Raw genomic sequence first — 22,770 nt, 5'->3', positions numbered from 1 at the left:
TTTCAACATGATATACATGCAAAGTTAAGTAGTATGTGTCAGCAAAATGGTCTCAAAGTTGAGAGCAGTATTTCTACTGGATTAAAAGAAGGGTATTCAAAAGCCTGCTTGCTTACAAGGTAATAAGGCTGCTTCAGGTCACTGGAAGTTTTGTTACTTCGTCTTGAATCGCAGAACATGGCACTGTAAATACCTGGAAATGTAGTCTAATTTGTGACGTAAACAGGAGGTTGTACACATTACCGAGTACATTTTACTTTTATTGTGGTTTGAAAGGGCCACAGCATAAATTATTTCTAACCCCAAATATAAAAATCGCTTTGCGGTTCCCCTTTAAGGCAAATGACTATTACATGAACATTAAATAAACATTAAATCACCTCATAAGTGACAGTGGACTTGGCACTGAGGATGAGGATTTAAACCGTTACATATCAAACCTGCTTAAAAATCAAGAAAAACAGAACCCCTCCAAAGTATCAAAATGTTATATTTTTTGTTGTTCTTAACCAGCCATTTCCAACACGGCAACATGAATTGTATTTCTTTATAACATCGGTTACAGGCAACGAGGGAGACCATAAATCACAACAAACCACTGAGATCGTTGGACCATGTAGGATTGTCTAGTTGCTATAGAACTTCATTCACAATGAGTGATACCAGCCTTACTGTACAGTGCTACACTGATCAAGCCCTGAGACCTCACCTACTGCTCTTCCTGCAGACAACACGTCTGGATACTGCTTGTGTAAATTATTTGCACGAGATGAGAACAATCATGTAATGGATGCCTTATTTAGCAAACTTGAGCTTTTTAAACAATTGTGGAAAACGCAGAAATGTGTTTCATTTTGGGGGTCAGAGACCAGGCACACAAAAAGTCTTAACTCCACAAGACACCATTGAAAGCTCAGTATAAAGCAAGAGCCACAGATGTACAGCTTACATTACACCTAACAAGTGCTCCATGCTATTAGCCTGTAAATTGCACTGTAGACCCTACCTCCTTTAAAATGTTAATCAACATAATATCATGCCCATTCAATAAAATGTCAGTATGCCAGAAACAGGATTGTCTTGGTCCCATTACTACTTTTATGAAATTGGTGAATTTCAAGTGATGTTTCAGATTCTCAGAATAAATTCCATCAAATATACTATAATTGGTAAAGGCAACATAATCACGTATAACACACAGAACAACACACTCGCAGTGTTGCAGATGTTTCTTGTCTTTTTCAATATTAAATTAATTTGAAAACGTGAAATAATACTAATGTCACTCCACTGTAAGGCAGAAAATTTTAAAATAGATTTTCCATTCTTCTACACAGTTGTTGTCTGCCAGTGTCAGATTTTGTCCATGCAGGCAACAGTTGTTAGTATTTTTTTTAATCAACTGCAATATACAATAAGTAAACCTGAAAATGTTGATCATAATTCTGTGTGCCACGTGTACGTGATCATCTCGTGTTTTGCTGTGCAAAAATTCGTTGCAAATTATCTTCTCCCTTGTTTAGGTAAAATCATGTAAAAAAATATCACTTCATATGGCATGACTTAAAAGTGGCCTTAAGATGTCAGGCATAGACTTCAGTTGCTGACAACTGTCAAGTAATCCTTCAAAAAATGACAATTTAAATAACAGGTATGCTTCTATAGTACTAAAAAGGCTTGCAACAACTTCTGCATTACTGTGCATTAGTCCACTATGTACTTTTGGTCCATCCTACAGCAGTCATCACTTCAGGACTGTACTCTTGGTTGCCAGAACATCCACTTACCCACACATACTGTTTGGATTTGGGAACATTAAGTCATGTGACAAAATCAAGTTATGGTCAGTGGCATTTCACAATAGAACATCAGGAGCTGAAAACATCGGACAATTTTCCATTTGTTAGGATTCTGTGCTATGCCTTAAACAAGACGTATATTTAACCTATTTAAAGATTTCCGTAGACATTTTGGCAATTTTATTAACATCAGTAACAGTAACAATTATATGAAAAGGAAAAAAAAAGTATAAAATGTAAACAGACGGGCTGCAATGTCTAAAGACAATCAGGAATCTGTCAAGGCACATTAGCAGGTGGTGTGGAATTCCACAGGTAAATACTTCAAGCCAGTAACCGCTGAACTCGCTGCCTTCGCCTTTCAAAAGCTTTTAAATTCCACTTGGCAGGAGGAAGCATGTATGGGCCGTTGTGAACACAAAGAACCGTCATCTCGTCAGCGTAGGTCAGGTTCTGCAGTAGCTGCACAACAAAAATAATGACATTTGAAATATTCAAATTTAAGCCAGAGAGAAATTTCAGACAAAACTTCAAAGTTCATGAAACAAACTCAACAAAAAGAATCTGTAAATCACCTTGGGTGTTATAAAAAAATACTGGGAGGTTGTTTCTTTGCAAGCCGTTCGCACAACAATGTCAAAGACTCTTCGTTCATTAATGGGATCCATGCCCTGTGGGAAAATCACACATTAAATTAGGTTTTGCAAGCATTGCTATAAAGTACAGGACAGTGAAAACCATGCCATAAATCAATCTAATAATAAAATAGCTCTACAAAGTCTAATAGTAAGAGCTATGAAAAACAAACTAGGGTCATTCTAGGTTTAAAACAATGTGGTTCATCTCCAGTCCTGCAGGGCCAGTCTCTTGACAGGACTTCATTTTCTGTTAATTGGCTTAACCAGACCAATCCTTCAATGTGCTGCTGCTCTCAATTCAATTCAAGCTTTATTGTCCCCTAGGGGAAATGTGTTTGACTGTGCCGTAAAACAAAACACAATGACAAATAAAAATCACCAAAAGGGAAGAAATTATAGTAGTGTTACAGAAGATAAGAAACAAGAGACAAGGTAGTTACTTTGCATTGTTTAAGAGTGTAATTGCAGTGAGGATGAAAGACTTCCTGAGTCTGTTGGTTTTACACCTGGGGGCACAACGGCGTCTCCCAGATGGGAGAAGTGTGAATTCGCAAGGTAGGGGGCGAGAGACACTCCCTGATGATTTTGGCTTTCTTAGTCACCCTCTGTTTGTAAAGGATATTGGCCATGCTTTTAATGCCCTGCCATATCATCCTTGTTGTTGTTACCTATTGTCATGGTGTTCTCTATTTTACCCTATACTGTTCCTTAGCATTCCTGATCTCCTTTTTCACCTCTCTCTGCACTTTCTTCCTGAGCCGGGTGTGTCCTTGAGAAAAAGCCCGTTTCTTTTTTAGGAGAAGATGATTAAGGCTTTTTGTTACCCAGGGTTTGTTATTGGGAAAAGCCCTAAAGCTTTTGGTAGGGATGATAGAGTCGACGCAGAAAGAAATATAATCCGATACCACAACAGCGAGGATGTGAATGTCCTTTGATGCGTTTTTTAAACACGTCCCATTGCGTGCAGTCAAAGCAATCACAAAGCCGTTCAGTACAACAGCTGAAAAGACACAGGTCCTTCAGAACCAGTTAAGACTACCTTGTATTTTGTACCCTGTAGTGAGGGATGCCTCACAAGAATTTCACATTTTACCAACAGAAGGGTGTTGACTAATATGATTTACCCATAAGTTTTAAAATGTTTATTCTACTCCTAATTCATTTGGAACAATGCTTCTAAAGGGTTTCAGTACATCCTTAAAATCGCATCTCCAGAAACCGTTATCTTCATCTATGCACAACTTTGGCCACTCGCCCACTCCGATGACATTTTGCGTGAACGATTCCAACGATAATGCAGACTCTTCCTTTCCCAACTTGCCTGATTGATCTCATCCACGACTCGAAACGGGCAGCGGTTGAGCTCCTGCAGGGACATGAGGTAGAGCATGGTGGACACACTGCGCTCCCCTCCGCTCTGGTGATGAGGAGTCAGCTCGTGGAGCTGGGTGCTGCTGCGGAACTTCACACGGATACGTATCCCGTACTTGTCATACTCCTCCTGCAGATGAGACACCAACGCGTCTAAAAACCTTAGCAAGGCAGACTCCAATCAAATTCATCAATCGAAGTTGACAGAAAACCTTCACCCAATTTTCACTCTCAATCGGAAAACAGTTAAAACCAGGTTCTGGGAAGAACAATAAAAAATGAGAATTCACTCAGTTTTCTTTCTTTACTTTGGTTGAAAGATGAAAAACCGTCAGCACTCCTTTTACCAGCTCTGGTGCATAACTACAGATGTCAAAGCTCACAGTACTGCAGTGCTTATGGGGACCTTTTAACATTCAGCCTGAAGTCTGAAATCTTGAAGGGGATCCCAGTGGCTAAACTAGCAAAGGCCATCACATGGTACCGGAGAGCAGACGTTACTGGTTCGAGACTGGGCTACGTCAGTCTCCAAAAGAGAGCAGGATTTCCCAAACAGCGAAGCGCAACTGGGAACGCACCAGCAGCAAACGGACATTGTAGCGCACGCAGTGTGAAAAACTGCTGGATGGGTCTACCATCCACTGCATGCTTTGGAGGAAGGTGTGACTATCTCTCCCAGAGTTGTATGGGGACTTAAAGCTTAGCAGAGTGAACTGTCAACCGGTCGTTCTGACCTGGATGACAGAAAAAGAAGTGGCAATTCCAAGTTTCAACAAACCAAATGCTAATCATTTCACCACTTACCAGGTGCTAAGATTTTTAGTCTTTGCAAACACCAAATTTAAATGTTAAGGTTTCCTGCAATTAAAGATGGGGATTCGCCATCATCCTATTTGAAGCAAGGTATTAACATTTCTCTGAGAACCTTCATCACTTCAAAGATCTGGGTTTTAAGAGTATAGAAAAACTCTTGCCTCATTGTCAGAGTGAAGGTCAACCTCTCCAGCACACTGCATGGAACGGAAGAAATCGCTGAACTTCTCATTGACTTGCTCCACCAGCAGCTTCAATGGGTTCAGCCACCTTTCCTTTACCTGCCACATACAAAGGTCATCATTCACCATTACTCTGATAAAAGCATCATGAAAGCCTATTTATATGTCCATCAGCAATGTCAGCTGGAACATTATATGAACGTTTTCCATCAGGACAATTATGAACTCTTCAAACATTTAAGAGTTGTTTTTCAAGAATTAATTCCTAAGAATTAGAAAGCACATAAAGACAATTGTAGGACTACACTATGAGCTTTCATATCATAACCATTCAATATCAGATTTCCAAATCAGCATGACTAGGTTTGAGTCAGGCAGCTCTTATTGGCAAATCCAATACCCTAATTCTGAAAACTGACTAATTTTCTTGGCTGAATTTCCAAACTACATTACTCCACAATTGCATATTAAAAGGTTTTGAGCTGACAGGTACATCTAATTAGTGACTTACTCAAATGATATGAAAAATCAGAATTAAATCAGATTAATATTTACAAAATGTACTCCTGGCAGAGGTGACTAAGATTAGGAATATCAGCAACAGCCATACACCTTTCAACTTCCAACTCAAATGCTAGGTGCAGGCTTCTTGGTGGACTGTTAACAGCATAGTAAGCATAAGATGCAAAAAGGATGGACTAAAACTGGTTGATTCTAAACATGACTTAAGCAAGGTTTTAAAAATATCCTCAGAACAGTTGTTCAACTTTGAACTTGCAATTGTTGAATCTCAGGAAATCCACAGTGAGATAAAATAGGTCCAATTCTGGTCAGAAAAAAAGATTTTAAAATACCGCTGTTTCATTTGCAATATATTTCTTATTTTATTATTTAAAAGATACAAAGCAAAACATGCACCATGTTCTTAAACTTCAAAACCTTAAATTCCCCCATTTCATGCAATACGGAGGAAGGCATGGCTCATTAAATCATAACTGACATTTTTTCAGCACAGGAGCACTATTTAAAAAATATATATATATACACAATTTTTTGGATATACAGTTTTGGGATCTATGATTTTGATTTTTTTAACAACTGCAATCAACACAATGAACAAGTCAATGAAAATTGCTCCTGTGTCTTTTTAATTATAAATATTCAAGCTCTTGATCTGATACGTCATAAACGTAATGTGCAAAATTCACTAAAGCATACGAAACAAACGCTGATCATGAGCAACTGATGGGTGTATAGGGGACCGTGTGTTATTTATGTATTTTACAGTTATTTTACCTGCTGTTAGAATTTAATGCTTTAAGAAAAGATTGTTGTTCAAAATTCCCCTTTAGTATTTAAAAGACAATTTGCCAAGTGTTAAACCAAGGCTTTACTGTATGTAGCCTTCAACATTTGTGGAGTAGTTGCAGTCAGTTTACAGTAATTCAAAAGCTTTTAAGAAGCCAAATGTTATCACATAAATGAAGAATTACAATACCTGAGAAATGCTCTCTCTGTATTCTTGTAATGCTTTTGTTTTTTTGTCGAGTTCTACTTTCAAGTTATCATATTCCTGTGTTCTCTCTGCATATTCATCAAGCACCTGCAAAAAAAATCCACAAGAACAACATTTTTAAATCAGCTTTGGATCCCCATTATATAACACTTATTTATATATTTAGGGATAGAAAGTAAGATTTTGGTTGGAGAAAGTCCATTTATCACAAAAAGGTATTATGAATTTTGATCCGACTACTATAGACCTAACCAATTTGGAAAATATTAAATATTTACATTTCAGCCCATTGCAACAATTGACCTAATGAGGAAGTGCAGACAGGCTCTTCCAACTCACCTACTTAAATGGATTTAGTAGTTGTTCACGTACAGTACTATAACTGGATGCACTCAACTGGACACATCCCTTATTGATACCGCAACAAGGCTGCAAAAGCCAAGGAAATTGCAGGGATTGCTGAAAACCAATTACTCCAACAGCATTGATCAATTTGTATATCACCACCTGGGGAATTTTGCCAAGCCACTGACTCGCAATAACTGGATCATTCAAACTAAACATTTATTGCTTGAGCTGCTCATAGGCTTCTGATGTTTTGGGTTTTCCTTTCTGAGATTTGCAGACAAGATAAGCACAAACTTAATCACCTACCGAAGAATTTACACCTGTGAAGCACTCTGCTCTTGATCTCTCTTCATGCAGAAGTGCATCTATTTCATCCACAGTATCTGGAAACTGTTTGAAGACCTTCACAAATAAAAGACGTTTTGCAGATTAAATATAGCACATAATGAGTTATGTGCACCCCAGAAACACTGCTACTACAGAAGGATAAATCAAAGCAGGAATTTAAGATTTAGTTTTTAACCACAGCATTTCCCATTTATTTAAATACATGGCAGTGCACAGGGTATAAATCATTTCTGCTCTGTTGTAAACATTCAAAATAAGGTGAAAGAAGCTTTCACTTTGTGTGTTAAAAGTATTACTTGCACATGGTATCAAAAATGTTTAAATGGTTAACTGCACACAAAATAAATCTCGACTACCCATCCTTTGATTTAGTTATATTTGCGGTTCACAAATGGAAACCAAAGAGTCTAAAGGATCTATAAAAAAACATCCTAAAGGAATGGTCAAAATTCCCCCTTTGGAAGTACCTGAGCCCCAGCCAGAGGAGGATTTACATTGGTACAAAACATGGATGTGCATAGATTTTCAGGATAAATTCAATCTGTGAAATGTTTTTTCTTTTTTTTAAAGTGTATGAATCAATTTGGAGTGCACTGTAGAAACAACATTTAAGCAACCTGTAAAAGCCACATATTTAAAAGTTTATTAAGAGACAGATTATTAACAGACAGGAAAGCACAGTACTGTTGCGAAAGGAAAGCAAGACATAATTTCCATCTTAGTACTCTTCCAGTGTGAATAAACTAATAGAATAAAATGAATAATCTTCTTGTAGATATTACTGCACAAGTTCTGCCACTGTCTAGAATAATTTCTCTCAAGCTAGATTTTTGCATGTAGCTCAATAGTTTATTAAGGATTATTTAATTGATCAAAATATGCTATCAATTAAACTTTAATCCATTTAAAATTAATTTGAGCTGCTATACAATGAACAGTATTCTCTACTGAAAGATGCAGTCCAAAAGGAAAAGGTCCTTTTATAAATCTGTGCGGGTATGTCAACTCTATGGAGGATAGTCTGTCAATAACCTCCAAAGACAACACTGTCTTTCTGCATTAATGTCTTAGATACAAATAAGCCTCTTAACAGAAACATCTGCAACTTTTATTAATATTTAGCACTGAATTCAGTTATTTCTTATTGTTCAAGTCTATTAAGCTACAAAAATTCAGGAAAAATTTAACTTCTCATCATTGATCTAGAGGGTCTAAACTGATGTCAGTATCTGATATGTCAAATGGTTTTATAAAATGCACTGAAAGGCAGTCTGTTTACAGTTTCAGACTTAAAGATTTTAAGATGGAAAAGATGGTTACCAAATTTGTATATCATCATAGATGTACTTGTTCCACAAGGTGTCACAGACACGTCTACGTCTATGATTAGTTGAAACAAAAGGATGTTTCCCAGAATCTGCCTAATCAATCGCTCCTTCGTAACACCACTCACATCATGGAGATCCTGAGGGACATCGCTCTGCCCTGGGTCCAAGTTGCAGATCTCCTGAGCTTTTTTCATTAAGCCTTTGCAATCACACACCAGAGTATGCTTCTTTCTCTCCAACTCCAAATATTTGTCCTGTAAGGTTTGCAGATAATCTTGCTGATTTACACATACAGTATCCAAACACTAATGGTAGTGTTAATTGACATTAACACTACATACAGTAGGAAAATGCTTTTAAAGAGAAGCTCCGCAAACTAAATTTTTTAACGATTTTAATAAAGTATAAAATATTTCTACTGATCTTAATGTTGTACCAATAGCAACATTTCAAGAAAAATGAATTTACTACTAACGGATGTACTACTTTGTGCCGCTCTTATTGAAAAGGGACTATTCGACCAGTGTGATTTCACAGTTACACCTTCCTAATTTTAACACTGTCCTTTCTTTATATAGATGCATTGGAATGACGAACTGTATTTCGTCCATTACCTCCAGAACTCTCAGGCGGGCAGAAGCCTCTCTGCAGTCAGTTTCAAGTTTTGTCTTCTTTGCAGTTAACTGCACACTGTCAAGAGCCAGGTATACCCTGTCCATGTTCAGTTTTACTCTTTTCTGAATTAAAAGAAAGTTATCAGAAGCAGAAACATCATAATACAGGTTCAGTATGTGCCACCCATTCGAAGCATTTTCAGGCGGTGCAGTGGCTCTGTTGATAAGGATCTGCGCCTGTGGCTGGAAGGTTGCCGGTTCGCATCCCACTGCCGGCAGAGGAGTCCTACTCCTTTGGGCCCCTTAGCAAGGCCCTTAACCCCAACTGCTCCAGGGGCACCGTAAAAAATGGCTGACCCTGCACCTTGACCTCAAGCCTCTCTTCCTGTCTGTGTGTCTCATGGAGAGCAAATTAGGGTATTCGAAAAGACAAATTCTTGATACAAGAAATTGTATATGGCCAATATCTTTTATCTTAAAAAAAGAATCCACAACAGTTATCAACAATGGTAAACCTACTGCATTACATGTTGTAAGTAATTATTCTGTATCCGAGTTTGCTTTTTATTCAAAACAATACTTACTTTCATACTCTCAATTAAATCTGATACAATGGTGACCTTCTCAGTATTAACTGCTTTTATTTTTTCTTTTGTTTTTCCCTCCTCCTCTTTTAGGTTTATGCCGTTCTGCTCCATCTGTTTCAGACTACAAGAAGAAGTTCCAGTTATTCTTACACAGTATCCGTTTTTATCCTAGCAAAGTCAGATTGACATGAGGGAGCAGAAGATATAAGAAGTCCAATTAATAATTTTAACCTACTACTTTTCTTTTGTGAACTTCAAAATCACAATTTAGAAAAAAACATTAATTTTATTATAGCATTACTGTGCTATTTTTAATTTCACTGTATTTGCATTGCTGCTGTACATATGAGTTGTCTAGTAAGAGATACACTGAACTGTACTCGAAATGATTAGACGCCCGCCTGACACACTGACCAAAATTAACATGTCAAATGCATGACAAATACAGAATTTATTTTAAATGTCAACATTTTCACTGGGCACATTTTAGAGCAAAGATCCTTGACCCTACGCTTTATAGGCAACTCCACCATGTGACGGCAATCCTGCTGTACTGTAAGTGGATGAAGCACTGAGCACACCTGTCTAGCTTGGTGCTGATCTTTTGTTCCAGCTGCCTCTTCTTTCCCTTCAGCTCGGACAGCTCTTTCTTTTGATTCCTCAGATCGTTATCTCGACGGTCCAGCTGGGTCTGCTGTTCAGCAAAGGCTCTCATCTGCAATTCTAACTCCTGTAATTTCTGTTGAGCAGTCTGACAACATGGAAAAAAAAAACTTGAATAACTAGAGTTCCAAGATCTTTGCTTCCATGTTAAAAAAAATGGCAAAAAAGGAAAATCCTGAGCCTATTACAGCCAACCGTTATGTTCTACATTACAATTCAATGGCCTTTTAACTGTTTAGATCCCTTTTAGGTTTGGGGTCGCTTATTTTTATAATTAATACCATTACTTTTTATCATTACCGTAATCTTACAGTGAAAATTAACAGGCAATGAACCAAGAAGCAAGTTCAAGCACATTTCTCAATGTAATGATGTAGGAAAAGGCAACTCCATGCGTGAGAGTCAGACTGCAGAAATCTGTGCACGGGTGACAGGGTCACAACAGAAGCAGCATGTGTTTCTCATCTGCATTAGTGCCGACGGGCATCACCTGCAGCTGCCCCTCCAGCTGCCTTCTGGTATCGGCATCCGCAGCTGAAGTCAGGAACTGAGAGGGACGCAGCGCAGTGTTACTGGTGATGGTTTTGTTGGAGTAGACAGACTTCTTCACCGTGTACTTTTCCTCAGCAGTGAAAATCTGTCTCAGCTGTGACTCTTTTATCACCTGTCAAAAGAACACATGCATGCCAATTTACCTTTTAGCATTTTTTACTTAAATGTCGACTTCAAAAATAGCACTAAGTAAGAATACAAGACGGTTCTGGACATCAAACAAAACCACTTCAGTTTATTGCTTTTGTTATTATATTCACCCAATTTTGGAATCACCAAGCTATAAGATAGCGAAGGATGGAGGATAAAATTAAAACTGAATCCAGAATACTGCTGCCACCCAGCACACAAAATTGCTTCTCCACAGGGAGATTTTTTTTCTCCCCCCCAATACCTTGTACACACAAATTGAGGTCATTTTGGCTCAGAAGGCTGCCCCGACCAGACTGGTTTTTGAGATTGGCAGTGTGGCATCACCAAGATGGTTTGGTGTAGTGTTGCATCATTTTATTTTAGGTTAGTGTCATCTTAAAGCAGAAACATTTATAACTACTATCAGGACATAAAAAGGCCACAAAGCAATACTGAAATTAAACATTGTGACATTCATTGTTTATATGCACACATTCTGCAGACTTGTGTCAAGCACAGTTATTTGAATATGCAAATTTTAGGACTTCTGTGCAAATTTCATTACCGGAAAAAATCATAGACACTAAACAATAACTCTCAAATACAATGTAACACTCAAATCAACTGCAAAATCAGTTTTTTTTTTCTGATCCATTATACAGTAGGTCCAGCTCAACTTCAAGAAATCCAAAACCTTATAAATGACAGTATGAAAAATGCTCTACAATTCTCGTCTTTGAGGACTGAAGAGTACTTGGAATTTGTATTAAATAATCACTAAACTACCTGCATGTTCACAATGGAAATGTTCCGTACCCATTGTATCTAGTGATACAATGATGATCTACAAAATCTGCTGGTTTGTTGTCCAGTACCTGTTTTGAAGGTCCCTGCTATATGGTATGTATTACTTACAGTTTCAATCATTGCTTTGGTCTGTTCATTTCCCACTGGAATTTCATTTACTTTGTATTGGTTGCACAAGTAACTCATAACTTCTTCTGGGGCATCAAACAATTCTCTTAAGTAAGAGAAAAAGCCATAGCGTCTATAAAACAAGGAAAACCCAATATAAAACAGGTTAATCATAGCATTAAAATAGGATTTTCGTACACAAACAGCGTAATCATGCTGATCAGTCAGGTATCGCCTTATTAACCTATAAAGACAGGACATCCGTCTACAATGAAACACAGGTGAGGTGACATCTGGAGAGTTTTAAAGCTACACAAACACTGACAATTTTAATTTTTATAAAAAATGTGGGTAATTGTGCTAATACCACAACAAAATGTATTCATCAGGGAGGTATATACTGGTACACTATGTTTATGCAGCACATATGTTAACAGGAAACCAACTCAAAGTAATTATCAAAGCCAAAATTCTATACAAATCTAAAGACAAGAATTTTAAAAGCCCACATACAAATGAAGGATTTTCCAAAAATTATGTTTGTTGAAGTTTTAAATTCTAATTTGAAACTAATTTATAGTTAGTTCTAATTTCTAATTCAATTTTTGTGAGTAGCACAAGTGACTGGCCCTCTGGGGAAAATAAAAACATGCATGACACCAGCAAATCTGGCCAAGGAAACAATTGAGTAAGGATACAACTTACCGTAATGCCTCAATCGGTCGTGGTGGTGGTTTGTTGGCACATGATTGAGGAGGAGCGATCACAGCATTAACCCGTAATTTTTGTTTGTCACGTACCTTAAAAAAAAAAGTCTTCACTATAGAACAGTTAACAAACCAGGGTATTTTTACATAAAATATTTTTTCAAAACACAATGGAAAATAAGTTTGGGTTGAAAACAATCTTTGAAAACCGACTTTTCAAAAACACTTTCGGGGACAATCTTTGTAACTGATCTCCTAAACAGTATGTCTCCCAGATCCTTCACAAACTGAGCAATTCCAAGGTAACCTTATACTTTAAAGTGAAAGACTTCTTGGCATTTTAAATTCAGCTAAAACGTGATTAGTTTTTAGCAGGCTACTGTATGACCTGATGCTAAGGAGTAAAATGACACTCCAAGACAAACTTCAGCATTCATATCTGGTTTTGTCTAAATTAAAGGAAACCATTTCATATCGGACCATCCAATATTCCATGAGCAAAGAGAAGAAAGCAGTAATTACATTTGGGTGAAGAATAGGCACAAAGCATACACAGGACACACACAGAAAAGCCTATTTTTTGGTTTCCAAACAGGCATGTCACAGTGCCTGTAAATTACCTGCATAACCCCTAGTCACAAATCTTTGTTTTTTTATTGGAAAATCTGAAGTTATTTTTAAGCAATATTTTAAATTCCTTAGTAGTAGAAAATCCTCCCATTGGGGGAAGACACTAAACAAAGATAAATATATTAGTGTAAACATTGCAACATTATACAATTTTCTGCGGTTCCATACAAACAGTATTATAGAACACACTGCGACTGTGGAAAAACAGAGCTACAGTTACTAGAGTGACAGGTGTATTTATAAAAAAATTACTTAAAGGAAAATGCTGCTTGTGAGGGGCTGTTGCTCTTAAAAAGTATTATAACTACCAACTGCATTCACATACAAGACATCTCATGAGATACTATACCTTGTAAGAGTCACATTTAAATCTTGCATACTAACTGTACTGAAGCACTCACCTCGCTCATAAATGCTTCCATGTCCTCTTGCTTTTGGAACACAAAAGCCCGGAGGTCATTAATTGAAACTTGGTTCTCAATATACTTTGCATGTTGAGCATCTCTTACATTGACCTGGAAAGGTAGAAAAGTAGCACATTCTGTCTTAGTTATCATGTCTTCTATGCTGAAATCACTGAAGAATACAATACATAATTCACCTGCTATCTAGATAATAATACATCTTACTTCCTGAGGAAAGATCTACAAAAGAAGAGGTAGTAAATCTTTGATGATCTCAGGGTGAAAAAAATATATGCCTGTCTAATGTTATGAACTGGCCACCTACATTGTTGAAGCCAATGCACTAGCTGCTCTCAAGAAATCAAACGTTGAAGATGCTCGGATCAATTAGGTATTAGCAATCCAACGAGTTAGTGGAGGCAAAACAGCCTGCTCTCATTTCTAACACATTTACAGCCATTCATGCTGAAATTTAGCATCTTAAATTGGAAACCTTCACGACTAAAATCACGACTCGAGTCGTTTTTCACGACTAAAAATGACTAAAATGGATGAACTTGGAAGCAGTATCAGTGAAAAAAACATTTGCAATGATAACTTTAGTGCAGAATAACAGCACACCAATATACTACACATGCCTGGAACTAAACAGGTCAGTGTGGAGCGATATTTTATGCATCACAATTTTCAAGTTTTCAACTTGAATTTTCCTTTTCCAACTAGGCAACTTCACACATTTTTAAGGTTCTTTTTAGGTAGGCATTTGACATACAAATATACAACGGCTCTGTGAAGCACAGTGAATGGCTCAGTGTCATAACACTGACATTAGACAGGAACAGTGGGAGGGCTCAATTGACATGCAAACAGATTTAATTTTCCTATTTTGTCAGTTTTCTTGAAACATGCAAATAAAAAAAAATCCATAAATGAGTTCAGCATACAAACTACAAAGGAAGAAAAGAAAAACATATTAAACACTGAAGATTAAAAAAAGGCATTGCTTCAGCTGTGGACCCTTGCTCAGGTGTGTGGGGCACAAGAGACTGAGGTCCACCTCACACCTGAAGAAGACACCACTCTTCTCTATCCTCTATTCTTTACTACTTTTCAGGGTAGAGTTAACCTCTATCTGCTGCAATGTTTAATAAAGCTTATGCCACGCTTATTCTTATCACATATTTAAAATTTCATACTCCACATTTCACATCTGACCACTGGCCACCAAATACCCACTGAATGCTGTAGCAGAAGGCAAAAAAGTGATCAAAACCTGTTTCAGGAGGACAAGTCAAATGTCTCCATAATGGAGACTACTCATGTACGTCATGATACATACGCACCACAAGCATAATGGGCTCGTAGACGTTGCCCCTGAAGAGGTTCCGGTTCTCTCTAAGCCACATCATGGCGTTGTAAGTGTCACGGTATCTCTCCTTCAGCTTCTCCTCTTTACGAATCATCAAATCTTCATGCTTCCGGAGCTCAATTTTTAACTCTAAACAACAGAAAATCATGCAAAAGGCCATACACAAATGTCAGGTCATAGAAAATAGTATTAATAAACCAGGTAAGGCTATAAAATGGATTTTCGGTGTTCCACGAACAACAGGAATGCTGAACGTTAACATCATGAAGATCGCAATGGAAAAGGTGTCATACTTTCTCTCTCATACTTCTGGTTCTCCCACTCCCTCTTCACATCTGCACGTTCACTATCAATTTTTGCCTTCTCCTCCTGTATGTGCCTCAGCTGCCCATTGATGCTGTCAATCTTGGGCTGTACGTCGTCCTGGCTGCCGATCGAGTTGAGCTCCGCTTGCCAGTCATCAATCATCCTCCTGGTGTTATTGATCCTTTTCTGCCGGTCTGCCTCCTCTGTCTGTTTCAGACTCAGTGCCTGCTGGATATCCTCGATCTGAGAAAAAAAGCAGACCAGTCACTCACACCAGCACATATCACCTGCCCCAGGTTCGTTCTGAAACTCCATCTGGCTACAGTTACTAGCACCAATTCTAAGGATTACAAAGTTGCCTCTATATACATGTGGGTGTGTGGGGGTGTACTGCACGCAGACCTCTTTTTGCAAACTGCACATTTGATGCAAGGGCATGTTCAGATTCTAGCACAGGTCAGTGGTACTTACTGTACAAGGTCAAAATACTGGACCAGATATAGGTTTTCTGAGGTGCATCACGAAAAGGTGTTGTATGAAGAAGTCAGGAACAGGATGAAATGTTTTCATGTTTTTGACACCATCTGTAGTAACTAAGTGGAACAAGAATGGATGCATCTGGGCCTCAGTATACAAAGGCAAACGTTACAGAAGTGGCTTGAGTTGAGTGATAAAGGGTGAGAAACTGTACTGTGGGGAAAATTAGAACGATTGTTTAAACTTTTACTTAATTACTATGGGCATTCTTTTATGATTTGTTGCTTCACCAGATATGATTACATTTTTTATACAATTTACTTTCTGCTTTATTGCCTGTGAAGGATGTTTATTAGAATTTTCATTTTAGAAAAATTAATAGATATAGGAACAATAAATCTAACAAAAGAAAAACTGGCAGGATGCTTTGGTTTATCAACATTTGATTTATTTTGCATTGGCAAGGTGCAGTGTAATTGTACAGGTTCAATTATAAACCTGGGGTGCTATCTGTGTGGAGTTTGCATGTTCATGTGGGAGTTTGCCGGGGGCTCGTTTCCTCCCACGGTCCCAAGACATACTGGTAGCTTATTGGCCTTCTGGGAAAGTTGGCCCTGGTTTGAATGTGCAGGTGTTGACTGGTCCCTAGCACCTTTTGCGTGCTGGGATAGGCTCCGGCTCCCTCAATCTTGAGTTGGATCAGAAAATGGATTGATGGATGGATTTTTTTGTAGGATTCATTCTCTTTTTTTCATGCAGGCGGCAGTAAAAGAAGCATTAGTTGCTTCCACTAAGCACTTTTGACAGACAGAAATGCCCGTTTCCCTGGTAACCTCAGTTCTCTGCAGGGGCCTTAAGCTGTGAGCACAGAAGCGAGAAGTACTGGTGGCAGTATTCCACCAGGGACAAAGCTCAGCTGTCCCCAGTTCGTTTGGTCTTTGACCTAGAGTACGGGAACAGTCAAGGGCATTCCGGTTCACTTCTCTGTGGTCTAGTCTTTGATTCATTTCTTGCTACACTGTGTCCTTCAAAACAATTTTTAGACCAGCTTGGGTAAACTAAAATCGGGCTTTATATTTCTAAACAAGTGAATAAGTTAATATAACTGTGCAACTCGGAGAACAGAGTGAAGTATAGGGTTAGTGGCAGATGTCAACACCCACAGTATCCTGTGCCTCTCACTACCAGCGGGCAGATCCATGCACCAACGTTTTCAAAGGTGGGTCAGGGTTAGGCTACACACTTACCTTCAGTACCTTCAGTTTCTACAGTAATATCAAATGTTATGGCCTGACGGACACCTCTTGGCTATGGCCTTTTCAATACAATTTTGTAAATAACTGTAGGTATTGCATATTTGCAGATTAGAACTCAGTAATACTAAAGGTACACAAGAACACAGAACAACGTGTTCCAAAAACAGCCATTCTGACTTAGTCTTTAAAAAACCAAAAGACAAACCTCTTTGTCCTTTCGATCCAATTGGTCTTGTTTGTTCTTGCATTTCTGCCAAGCTTCTTTCATCTGTATATTCTGAAAATAACATAAAAGGGAATAGTACTGAAGGCTGTAATTACCACACACAGATATGAAAGATTTGCTTGGTTTCCATGGAAATTAAAATGGCAGACTGGGCATTCATTGTGCATTTAACAAACAAAACACAAATCTCTTCAATTTTTTTTTTTTGAGAACATCTGTTAAGCTGAATCCCTAACCATGTTAAACAAAGTTGTTTTTGCCTAAATGATGTAGCTGGGTAACATTGTGAAATTATGAGAAAAAAACTTAAAATGAATCTAATTTCTACTACTTACCTTTTCTTTCATCTTGTTGTCAAGGGGTTTAAGCTGGCTTTCAACTGACTTAATTTTGTTTAGCATTGGTGCTTGTTCATCCTGCAGCTTTTTCAGTTCACTCTTAACCTTGTCTCGCTCACTCTTTACTGCTAAAATTTGCCTCCTAACAGTCTCGTATTCCTAAAATGAAAAGTTTCAGATCAGGGATACAGCAGGCTGCATAAACACTTGATACTTTAAAAAACACAAAAAAGATTAATAACGGCTACAGTAACACACTGTCCTACAGAGACAGATTATAAATCTACCACATAGACATGTAGGACAGAAGGAGGCTGTTATAAATTAAATTAAGAAAAAACATGAAAATGATATTACTGTAAATGTCAATAGTGACAACAAGCAATAGATTACTTCATACTACAGTTAACATTATGCTGCTCAACCCCAAAACAGCAGTTTTGTTCGTTAAAAAAGAAACATTGCACCCTGTATTAAAAAACCTACCACCCAGGGCTTTTTTCTCTCTAGCATGTTGATAACATCCAAGTGACGCTGCTTCTCATAGTAACGTTCCACATCCCGTTTGTAACGCTCGTTCTGATGGCCCATCTTCTCAAGGAGACCCGCCTTCTCCTTGCAAATATTCTGCCAGGTGAATTGGTCCAATGTCAAACACAGAATACTGAGCACCAGGACAAACCTTTCGCCGTATTTAGGCACATATGTTTTACTCCACTTTAATCAAAATCTAAAGGGAAGGCTCAAAAGAGTCTTATTAAAAGATAATGAAGTCTGGTTGCTTCTTAAACGTTTTCGGTGTCAATCTGACTAACTGACCTATCAGAACTGACTGCTGCAGAACGTGCCTGGCAAACATAAGAACATTTCTCACAAAACACAGGAACCAACAAGCACTGCTGATCAAGACAACAGAAACAGCCACACTGGATGCCAACAGACCAATCAATGGAGAAATCTTAACATCATGGTTTGGACATGAGTAACTACGTTAAAATCTTGGTACCCCACTCGCTGCTGTGAGATCATCCAGATATGGCAACATTCCAGCAGCAAAATGCACATCCCTTGTTCTTTAAATCCTTTAAAAGTCCTTTAAAAGACTTCCTAAAATGTTACCTCCAACTCCCTTTCCTTTGAACGGAAGTTTTTTAATTCGCAGTGGAATCGGTACATCTCCGGTGGCCCAACGGACTTTTCAGTTGCTTCTAGTAGCTCGACTTTACTCATCTTGGCAAACTCCCCAACCTTCTCCTGTATGACAAACAGAAATAATTCAAAGAATGTTAAACCTATCCATTTTAAAATTAAAGGTGAATTTCAGGCGCATACAGTACGACAACACTGTAGAGGTAACAAAAATGGCAGACTGGGCATTCATTATTATCATTCATTCATACAGAATTAACCCAGCAAACAAAGATTCTACAAATCTGATACAAGATTAATATATGAAATACAATACAAATTGGAAATTGTATAAGAATTTTTTAATATAATAATCAAACCAGCACTATAACACTTAGCATAAGACAGAAATGGTACATACCTTCAAATCAGAAATATGAAAACTTACGTGACACAATTATATATGCTTATTTCAGAAATCAAGCAGGGCTTCTGTACGAAACTTTCCATTATAAAGATACTTTGCAATCGTCTCCTAAAAAGCACACTGCATCTTTAGAGACCGTCTATGACTAAGAATGCAAGAAAGGTCACAAACAAGATGAGATGGTGCCTCCATCCCATGTGGACGCTAATAGCTAATTGATCCAAGCATCACATTTGGATATTTCCTGAAAGATGTCATATTACTGCAGTGGGCAGCTTGTTTAGCACTCCAAACACTCTTTGTGGAAGAGTTCATGTTTTAATGTCTTATACAACGAGATTGAAAGTACACAGCACAGTCACGCACCTGAGGCAGAAACTGACACAGATTTCCAACTTGTATTTGAAGTGCTTTCACTGCCTCTTCCACAGTTTTCTGACTTGCATGTTTGCCATTGATCATCCATGTGGACTGATTGTTTTCAACGTGAATTTCTCGATTTATCTTAAGATTGCCTTCACACTTGTACCTACAAAAAAAATTGTTTAATAAGATGAAGTACTTTTAACAAAAAAAACTCCATTATGCTTGGGTAATACTTTAGTTAAACAATTTTAAGAAAAGTTGCAGATTACCTTTTGTGTCCCTTTCCACAAAAGGACGTTAATTTTTGAAAATGCTTTAATAGTTCAAATAAACTGCACATTCTGCAATTCATATTTCTGCCCAGAACATATATTTTAGGATCTACTATCAACTATCAGGACTTTTTACTTACAATTCAATTTCAATGGAACCCTTGCTGCACCCTCGTTTTACATAAAGACCAACCTAAAACACAAATATTACTATTAAATCATTGTAAGCACAACAGCCTTACATTAGGAATTAACAAATATACAGTAAACCCTTACTATTACAATTAAGTAAATTTACAAACAAAAATGTAGACTGCTGGGCACAAACAATAGATTAGAAAATTAATGGGGATTGTGAAATGCCGGAGCTAAACCTACCCTTTTAAAAGCCAGGTCCAAAGTAAACTTTCAAGTTTGACTTTGTATCCCTATGAACGTATTACAGATGAAGAGTAAAAAATGTATTTCCTTCACAGAAGGGATTTATTTTTAACTTTTGTAAATTTTTAGGAACAATATCTGTTTCACCTGAGATACAAATAGCACCTACAAGTGGAAAAAAAAACAGAACAGACAACTAAAATTCTTTAATTTAGGGATCAAAAGGCGGTGTGCTGCTCTGTGGTCCTGAAATCCACATTCCTTTCTAACCACCTGACAGGAAACGAACAGGGGGCTATTGGTGCAAGCAGCCCAAGCCAAGCTCCCAGTTACACCACTGAACCCTTAACTGACTTACAAATAGAATTCATTTCAATTGCGAGTCTGTTTTCATGTTCTTAAACATGTTGAAATGGGTTTCTCCACTTTTCAACGGGCCCACTTCATAAAAAAAAGACAATCCCAACCTTTGGGGTAGGCAAAAAAAAAATTACCCATTAGCCATCAAGCAACTTGTTGGTTCAGTAAAAGATCCGGGTAGGTATCCAGGTTCAGGGGAAATGAACACCAGCAGGAGTGTGGTTCACTAGGAGCAGGGTGGGGAACTCTGGAGTTACTCTACAGTTCTGGGAAATCGGACATTCATTCTAACTCCACAACTGTAAAGTACCAACCCTTCCTAGAGTGCCTTGAAGAAGATGCCAGGAGGTCCAGGCCTCTTCTGTTCAACATAAGCTAAAGGCTTTGGCTGACAGCCTGACTTACATGATGTACTTTCTGTTCCGAGAGAGACACGTTTGACTTCAAGGCACCAAATTTTCATGAAAAACCGCAGCACTGAGGCTCTGAAAACGGACACTACCCCCTCTCGTAAAATTCATACCCTACAACATGAAAATCCAGAAACTAAACAACTCACTTTATCGCCTCTTCCTAAAAATCCTGTCTTTCCTGCGAGCCCCAAGCAGATGGCACAAACTATGCTCGATTTCCCGGTGCCGTTAGCTCCCACAATCATGTTCAGATTCGGTCCTGGATACACGTCACACCTGTCATAGGTTCTGTAAGAAAAAAAAACAACAAAACCGACCATGCCTTTTCATCACTTTAAAAGTGCCTTTTTACAAAACTTACCCATAACAGAGGTCAAACCAGACTTTCACTCCATGAAACTACAGAAAAGAGTGTAAAAGCATCTCATCGCATTCAGATATACAATGGTAAAAGGGGCAACGTCTGCTCCTTTTAGAAAGTACACTGTTCTTTGGTAAAAGACAGTCTCTGAAGGGTACACTTGCCACCTGTCTGAAGCCAGAATGCCATGGTCGCATGTAAACACAGGGACGCTTCTGCCGGGAGAGCCTTTTTTTGTTGTTTCATTAAACATATATCTGGGATATCTGAGCGTTTGCACATTTATATAGCGCCTTTCTGGACACTCCAGTAAAAGAGCTTTCCAGGCAGTGGGAACTCTCCTCCACCCATGTGCAGTACCCGCCTGGATGATGCACCGTCGTCATGAATTAACTACCGAGAGCTGTGTAGACATCATGCAGACACAATGGAGGAAACCTGCACACAGTCCTGTGTGGGATACCGTTGTTCAAGCGCTTCACGTACATATTATATATAATACGAGAACCTGTTTCATTCCCCAGTAAAGGGGAATTCTGCGCCAGCAGGACCCTAACAGTAACACAGATCTTGTGAAGAGAGAAACTGCTTCACCTATAAGGTGAATAAAAATAAGGTGGACTTCACGGGTCTACAAGCCCGGAGAGCAATTCACCTACACCACTGAATAGAAACATTGCATCTGCAGTATAATAATAATAATAATAATAATAATAATAATAATAATAATAATAATAATAAAAGTGTCAAGATTTCGGTTTAACATAATAAATTCGCTAGTTTGTTTAGCCCTTTCAGCAATGTGTTTGTTTGCCTGTTTTCGAACACCAGCGTATTTTTATTTTTCTATTTTAGGAGAACATAAACCAAACGGCACCTGCACCACCAAATGATGCGCGTTTCAAAAACGTTTCTTCCGATTGATTCTTCTTCAGCTGCTAAGCTCAGGTGCGAGATTAGCAAGCCCAAATGAAATGTGAGCACCAACTTTTAAAATATTGCTATTTGTGCACGTTACGCCTCTTTGATATCATAACGAAACTCAAGTCTCAAAAAGTAGAACGCAGCGGCAGTAAGTTGGCGTTGTGCCGCTGTTCGAGCATCTTAGCGCCCGTCTACTTACAAGAAATTTTCCATTGAAATCCTGACAATGGACCCCTCAACAAAGTGGTCTTTTTTGTCATCTCCAACTGAATGAAGCGTATTGTTTGCTCTCGAAGTTGAAGCGCCTTCACTGTTGTTGCTGTTCGCGAACTGGTGACTGACTCGCTTCCTCTTGTTAGAGGCCGCCATCTTGACGAATAAAAAAACTGCTCGCGTTGTGACGCAGGCGAGGGAAGCACCAGGAGGTTCCCGCCTGCCGGAAACCTTCGCTATTGGTTATACTCCCAGCATTTCAACCAGGCAGACCGTGACGTACAAACCGGTAGAAAACAAAGTGAGTTTTCTGACACGTGGTGTGATGCTGCCGTTGTGTAACGACGGATTTAGAATACCTTGTAAGTCTCCAAAGACAGCAGCAAAGGTCGACATAAACACATAT

At 38.3% G+C, this 22,770-nt stretch overlaps 1 protein-coding gene across 1 annotated transcript; it reads right to left on the bottom strand.

Annotated features, from left to right (window-relative positions):
* Nucleotides 1-472: 472 nt before the first annotated feature.
* smc5 (structural maintenance of chromosomes 5) lies at nucleotides 473-22,542 on the bottom strand. The gene is made up of 24 exons (XM_006626973.3): nucleotides 22,351-22,542; nucleotides 21,013-21,154; nucleotides 19,853-19,905; nucleotides 19,441-19,603; nucleotides 18,639-18,773; nucleotides 18,006-18,146; nucleotides 17,517-17,678; nucleotides 17,161-17,232; nucleotides 15,210-15,465; nucleotides 14,891-15,045; nucleotides 13,545-13,658; nucleotides 12,512-12,606; nucleotides 11,807-11,939; nucleotides 10,698-10,871; nucleotides 10,126-10,295; nucleotides 9,542-9,665; nucleotides 8,958-9,080; nucleotides 8,469-8,597; nucleotides 6,974-7,069; nucleotides 6,302-6,406; nucleotides 4,783-4,902; nucleotides 3,759-3,938; nucleotides 2,375-2,470; nucleotides 473-2,261 (listed from the first exon to the last, which is right to left on the bottom strand). Exons 1-24 carry the CDS (start codon nucleotides 22,518-22,520, stop codon nucleotides 2,124-2,126), a joined length of 3,246 nt encoding a protein of 1,081 aa, XP_006627036.2. The 5' UTR covers nucleotides 22,521-22,542; the 3' UTR covers nucleotides 473-2,123.
* Between the last annotated feature and the right edge of the window lie 228 nt (nucleotides 22,543-22,770).

This window comes from Lepisosteus oculatus, chromosome 3 (assembly GCF_040954835.1).
Source record: "Lepisosteus oculatus isolate fLepOcu1 chromosome 3, fLepOcu1.hap2, whole genome shotgun sequence".
NCBI lineage: Eukaryota > Metazoa > Chordata > Actinopteri > Semionotiformes > Lepisosteidae > Lepisosteus > Lepisosteus oculatus.
The sequence above is the reverse complement of the archived record's forward strand: the minus strand, read 5'-3'. Positions and strand labels throughout refer to the sequence as shown.

Bases quoted from the DNA above. Each gene is read 5' to 3' on its own strand.
- smc5 (XM_006626973.3), bottom strand. From the start codon at position 22,520: ATGGCGGCCTCTAACAAGAGGAAGCGAGTCAGTCACCAGTTCGCGAAC. The intron at 18,774-19,440 runs GTGCGTGACTGT...TTTGTCATACAG, and splicing joins TGTGTCAGTTTCTGCCTCAG to GAGAAGGTTGGGGAGTTTGC. The intron at 15,466-17,160 runs GTTTGTCTTTTG...TTTTTTTCTCAG, and splicing joins TGGATCGAAAGGACAAAGAG to ATCGAGGATATCCAGCAGGC.